Source organism: Schistosoma mansoni, chromosome 2 (assembly GCF_000237925.1).
Source record: "Schistosoma mansoni strain Puerto Rico chromosome 2, complete genome".
Taxonomy (NCBI): Eukaryota; Metazoa; Platyhelminthes; class Trematoda; order Strigeidida; family Schistosomatidae; genus Schistosoma; species Schistosoma mansoni.
The window spans coordinates 7,888,881-7,896,038 of NC_031496.1; the positions used below are offsets into that span (position 1 = coordinate 7,888,881).

Below are 7,158 nucleotides of genomic sequence, written 5' to 3' on the forward strand. Positions count from 1 at the left end.
ATGTTAAACACTTCATCCAGTGAAGATGATGAATACGTTGGCTCATCAGAGAATTTTGGTGAAGACGATCAGAATGGGACCTGGTTGCATTATGAGGACAGGAAGTGAGTGTCATTACCTATAGCTCAGTTTGTTCTAACAAAAGTTTTCATAGAAAAACCTTTTTTGACTCGACATGGGGATTTCGCTGTCATGTCAAACTTTGTATAGTTAGAGTGAGGCACATTTCATAGATCGCTACTAGTGGCAATTTCTATTATTTTCTTAGGATACAAATTGTTATATATTTGACAGCTGCTTGTTAAACTAGTTGACTTGAGTATTCTCTCACTATATCATTTTATCTTTAGTCGTTGAAAATTTTTTTGTTTCACAGTTAATGTTACCATATTATGCACTGAGCGTTTCAACAGTCAGCATTGAAATTTACCCTTCTATCCTATACATATACTGGGCTTTGGATGAACTTTCTGAAGTCTAAACTTGAGATGATTCTCAATGTCAGCATTTCCAAGTTAGGGAGCTTATAATAAAGGACTATACATGTAATGCCCCAGTCTTTTTAGAATATATTACTCCAGCCAACTAGGTAGCACTCTGAAAAGGAGGTTGGACCATGAGTTTTACACGTGCTTCTGTCAGCAATTCTAAACGAGAAGCTAGACGAAACTTTCCTGCTTTGCATCAGGGAAAGTTTCAGGTCTTTCGTGAGACAGCGGTAAAATATCTGATTACCTAGACTTTTCCCATGACTATCATCTCAGAGCCTTATGTTTAGTCACTTTTGAAGATTGTGTATTTGGGATCTAGAGGTTAGGTGCTCGCACATGAGACAGAAATCTAAGTTCGAGTCCCGCAAGCGGGGTCTTAGATGAGCGGTTTTGAAGGGTTCAATACTAGAACGAAACAGCTGTCCGGTGCCTTCAGGCCTTCAATGCTAGCATAACGACAAACGGTTCATGAACTTAACTAAAACTCAACAATCTCTACAACCCTATACTGATATTTGTGATATACTGATTAATTTTCACATTTTTTGGACACTGACTTCTAAAAATGGTTTAAATCTCACGAAACTTTCAGGCTATGCAGTATTTAGACTGAATTCAACTTGTTCATTCGCTAACATCAAGGACGGAATTTGCTTCGAAATTAGTGAAGCTCGTCCTAATAGATTTATCAATGTTTGTTATTTATTTTTGACATGTGTGGTGATGGAGTATAACATTCTAATTTTTTCATATATTTCAATCGTTCTCTCGAGATCACCCTTATAATCTAGATTCTTAATGTGAAACAGCACTTCCTCATCTATGTACCAAGTATTTTAAAGCGAATAAGGTGTAAGCTTGTCTATACCCAGTACAAATGAAGACACAAAACAGGGATTAATTTCATTAAAGACATAACATGTCATTTTGAAAACTGTTTATAAAGATCAGATATCAAGATATCCAAATGCACAAAAAAACTATTTTGTCTGGGCACTTTTACACAGAATGACCTTGACTTCAGCCATTTGAAGATGAAAATAACTGCGAACGACCGACTCCGGGCCACCGTTTTCTAGGATTTGACGAGTGTTAGTGTATAAAAGTTTGCGAAAAATTTCGTCTGTCTCTCTCATTACTCCGATTATAAGTTTCATGTTTAAAATCAAAAGTGTTACCATTAGAATACCGATACCAATAAAAATATCTGTTACTGTGTCTTTTGGGAGATCATTAAACTGTTTGTCATAAATGTTGAACTCAACGTATTTGGGACTTAATGAAAGGTGAAAACCCATTGGTGGTCTTTATTGGCCATAAACTACTGATATGTTAACCATCTTGACACTTACAAATGAATTTTTTCGATGACGTATTTGACTTCAGAAAAGTTAATAAACTTGAAATTGATAGCCGTTCTAGAGATTAATAGGTAATGATATGTCACTGAGATTCTAGTTGATTATTGTAAGTTTTTTATTTGAATAATCGAAAACAGTTGTGACGTTCAAAAAATGATCAAGTGAATTTTTCGATGCCATGAATTCATCATTAACCCTCTTAATGTAGTTATCATTTTATCAGCCAATAAGCAACAAATAATATTTGAACAGTTAGGGTAGAAATCTGGACCTAAAGAATCAGTGAACTAATTAAAGATGATTTGGCACCTACTAAGTAGTTGTTGTATCTACGGTGAATAGTTTGCTGAACAAAACGAAGAGAAAAATTGCTTTTTGTGAAGATAAAGGCCTAAGATAAGAGGTTTCCACAAAAACCCTGAAACTAAGTATTAACATTTATTTTGTATGATTTTAAGTAACTTGCAGCTTTCATATTTTTGGGAATCCCCCACATAGCTAAAGTTTCAAAGTGTACTGTTTTTATGAATTAAGAAAACAAATTTGACTTCTTTTATTGTATTTTATTCCCCGAATGAAATCTTTTATAACTACAGTTGATGGAAAGAAGACTTTAAGAGAAATTTCATACATGTATATTGGTTTTTGAAAAGCTTGTCATTGAGTTGTATTGGCACATAATTACCATTTCCGAATTGATAAATACACAACACGCAAATTATTCAATTGGGTAAAAAATTGAAGCTTGCAATTAGGGCAGACATTCTTCTTAAGTGTGTAACTTTATAGCTGCTAATATGAGCTATGGTGTTGTATGTTTTACTAATGAGGGTGGTTTATTTTTCACTTAAAGTGTTAAAACTACCTGTTGGTTCCTATTTGGTAGTTATTTAAAAGAAATTTCAAACATATAACTTTTCTTAACAAAGTGGACTCAGTTCACACTTTTTAATTTTGGCTATTTCTATGGATGCAGAAACTTCCTATAGATTTAAGCGTTGTTAATAATTTGAAAGATTAGAGCGAATTAATTAGACTTTATATCATGGATAGAGGTGCTCAAATGAATTTTAAACAACCGAATAACATTTGTTCTTGGTAGTGTCGAAAATTCGAGTTAAAGTCGTAGATATACGTCACTTACAAAATAATTCATTTGAGGGGTTCTATACCAAGGTGAAGCAATCGTCCAGTGCATTCTGGTTTTTAGTGATCGTGTAACAAAGTTTGACCCTTGAAGTAAACCACAAAATTAATTTATTATTAGTTTATAGTTGATTAACACTCACTATGCATGTGAAATTGGAAAGAGTAAGAAGTATTCATTACGAAACCGAATATATTGTATACAAATTATAGGTATATATACGATGTAGACCTAGACATTAAGTAGGCTCATAATAGACCCTCTCCAAAATTATGTCCAATTTTTTATATCTCACCAAAAATTTGACCTTTTGATGGCATGTGAAGAAAGCTACATAATTTTTATGTGCGTATTGCCTCGATATAGCTTTAATTCATATCCAGCTGACGAGTTCCAAATAGGACGAAAAGCGCGTCCTGGATTACACTGCTAGCCACTATCCATCTTTACTTAAAAATTAATTTTGTTTTGAAAAATTTCCTCAAAGGAAATAATTTGACTAAATCGGTTCCTATAAAATATTAAAACAGAATAACTATTGATCAACAATCAATCTATTCAATTGAAATTTTCTTCAATTGACCAATAAATACCTCAAATTAATTAATGAATGAATTCATTATTTGATAACAGGAAGTAATTAAATTTCCCTACCACTGTTAATACTACTACTATTCAGTTACAGGAAGTTGATGAAATTTTTATTGTTTAACTTAATGTCAGCATGGAATTTTTGAGAGTGGAAAAACAAATTCTATTACTTAAGACTTAGATGTATGTATACAATCGAATTGTTAAACTTTCCAGATTATTGACAGGATTTATCTGAAGCAAATTTGGAAGTAATATATTTTATTATGAATATTTAAAGCAACACAAAACGTATTTTCGTTGACATTAACCATAGTGTTCTCAATATTTACTTAGTGTACCATACCCAAAGTTTCGAACAATCTTTCTGTCCGTTTGATGAGCGAGTACTGCATATTGGAGCGAGATTTGAATTGAAAATTGTTCATGTACAGAACATTAACTGTGGTTTTGTTTATTTATTTAGTTGTATAGATCAGTTCATTTTGCTGGTAGAATGAAAATATGGAACTTAAGTGATTATAAAATTGACGTTAAGAAATTATACCCAGTTGTAATTTAATCAGAATGCAAGTAATATAGATAAATAACTAACTACTGATAACTCAAAAAGTTAGAAAATATGTATATCTTTTACGTGAATAATAAACCTGTTAAAGTTCTCAATATTTTTGCTGGCATTAAAATCACAGTAGGTTCGATACATCATCGTCCAAATGACTCTGAACTTTTGAAATTTTAGGCTCTTTACAAAGGTGAAGATAGTTCTTAACTTTTGACTACATTACTTCAAACCTGAATACTATCCAATCGTCCGTATAAATAGTAGTCTCTGATTGTAGATACTATATACAAACGAATAATGTTTCTGTATCGGTTATGGCATAATGGGCAAGGGACCTAGGGAGGTTTCACAAACAAAATTGACTATTTCCTGGATCATACTAAGTGCGCTCAAGGTTTAGTTACTGTTTTAGAAAAAAACCTGTAACAGGAGCAGGTGTTTCCTTTAATTTAGTTCCCACATCATGTTACATCCTCTGCGTGGTTGCAAAACCAATACGGTTATCAGTTTTAAGCGTCTTTAAAGGCAAATAGAGACAATTTTTACTTAGTTCTTAACAGAGTTCAAACTATCCATTATTATGTTTTGAATTTCATGTAAAACGACAACAGCCACTATTTTAGTTATGTTCGGGTTTTCAATACAATGGTAGTTTTGATCGCGGTAATTTTTATCACTTACAGGCTACGTCAGGTGAACCGTTAAAAACCAAGAAAGGCTCTGTTAAGGGTCAGGCAATAAGTCAACCCAACAGTTAAATTTTATCAGTGTAGGATTTTGTGGAGATTATAGAATTTTCCGTGACTTTACATCATGAACTGATTCTTGTTAGACTCTTACTGAAAACCTAAAGTACTAGACGGCCATTTCGTCCTAGTGTGGGACTCCTTGGTTAGTTAAATCCTATTTTCATGAACTGATGACTAGCCTGTCAGACACATATATGCAATAATCATTTATGTTTTGAATAGTACTTTTAACCACGTTTATTTTTGTATCAAATAGACTGTAGATAAGTATCTCATCTGTCACATAAAAAGTTTTATTTTTCTCGGTTGATTATTATTACTGTTGACATCCGTTCATTTGAGCTTTTTAGTTGATAATTCTGTTTTTGCGACCATTTTCATATGTAACCAGTGTCAATCATTGTCCCTACGATAGACTGAATATAGAACATCCAGGTACCACCAACACTGCAAAACATCTCTAGATAATTAGATCGCAGTATTCTGGCCCGAATGTAGAAATTCAGTTATCTGATGATGTACTGTGATGTCCTGGGTTTAATCCCCACCAAGGTCTGAGATGAGCCTTACTAAGGGGCTCCATACAAGGAAGAAACAACTGCCCAGTGCTTTCTGGTTCCTAGTTTTAGAGTGGTGTCTTACTTGAACCTTTCGTGATAACCATAGTGATCAAATGCCTAAAACATAAGTAAGTGTAGAAAAAAGTTTTTCAATTCACTTATTTACTCACGAATGAAATTAAAACATTAACTGTATGGTATAACGTTTGCTTATCAGTATTGATACAATTAATTTCTAAAGTTTAAGTACATAATCTCATCCCGAAAATTACTACGGAAACTAATTTCAGAGTTGTTTCTTTTCTCGATATAATTGCTATTATTCAATACTGGAATTGTGTATATGTTTTTTCTCATTGAGGATAAACAAAGAAATATATATTTTAAAATTTTCTAACAGTGAATTTCCGTTACACACTCATTTTATTAACCATGTCATGACATTTGGTAGGTAACGTATTGATGAGAGAGAGATATACATCGATAGGAACGAAGCATTTTGCTGAAATCGATTGATTTCCTCATAGTAAACAGGTAAACAAGCCGTTGACTCGGGTCATAATTCTATGGGATCCACATATAAAGACAAAAAGATATACATATGTATAATAATCATCATGTGTCAGTGTGTCTTATTAAGTGAATATCAAAAACCAGATCATCCTCGAGTTGTATACTCTGTGTATGTGTTTATATTTCTATGTTAGTCCTTCATCTGATCGCTCATTCTAAAAAAAAATATCAGATTCATTTCTGGCTAGGGTCCTCAAATAGTGTTCATTATCTGTCCTAGAAACTAATCAATGAGCTTTATGAAACTATATCGAGACATATATATATATATATATATATATATATATATATATATATAATCATATATATAAAGCTGTTATCCTATTTTCATACCTAGGTGTGAGATATTTTGTTGCATTCACTCTAAGCTTCGTACACATATACAGGAAGGGATTAACGTTTTTAAAAATTGTTAGTCAAAACCAACGATCATATTAATAATATTTATTATGATAAACTATATAGTTATCACGAAAATTCGACATAATTACCCAGGTCGAAGATTTGACAACCAAATCAAGCTAATAAAAATATATATTCTCTACTCACTGGTGCTAAGAAGCGTAATATACACTTCGATCAATTGAAGACATAACGAACATAATGATCGCGGTATTTCAATATTAGAAACATACTAGAAAGTTTATTTTCTCGCACATTGATGCTAATCAGTATGCTCGTTCACTGATGTACTAGGATAGGTTATGAATAAACTTATAAAAAATGTTCATAACAGAACATTCAGTAGAAAACACTGTCACGTTTGATCTCCAAGGCATTTCATAAGGCTATTTGAATACATCGTCAAGTTTTATATTCGTAAATTTATTTATTTCAGATTTAATGTTAAAATGGTAATTTAAACTTCAAAAAATATCAGAAAATATAATTCTTTACAGATTAAATAATTGAAAATATTTTTTTAGTTACCACTCTATGGAAATAACCAATTTTTATGCGTTCCCTTGTTTTATTGATTGAATTTCAATTTATTTCATGTAAAAAATGGACAATCATAAGCAAAGATGGACAGTGGCTAGCAGTGGAATCCAGGACGCACGTTTCATCCTATTTGGAACTCGTCAGCTGGATGTACCTGCATTTCAGAGTTCATGTTCACT

The 7,158-nt window shown here is 32.4% G+C and overlaps 1 protein-coding gene across 1 annotated transcript in view; it reads left to right on the forward strand.

Moving 5' to 3' along the window:
• Smp_212100 (putative calcium-dependent activator protein for secretion) overlaps window positions 1-7,158 on the forward strand; it is a gene marked incomplete at both ends in the record, with an annotated part of 21,567 nt that continues 14,409 nt past the window's right edge. The window contains 2 exons of the mRNA XM_018795543.1: window positions 1-104; window positions 5,469-5,534. Coding sequence (XP_018649845.1) covers window positions 1-104; window positions 5,469-5,534 — 170 coding nt within the window. The remainder of the gene's footprint in view (window positions 105-5,468; window positions 5,535-7,158) is intronic.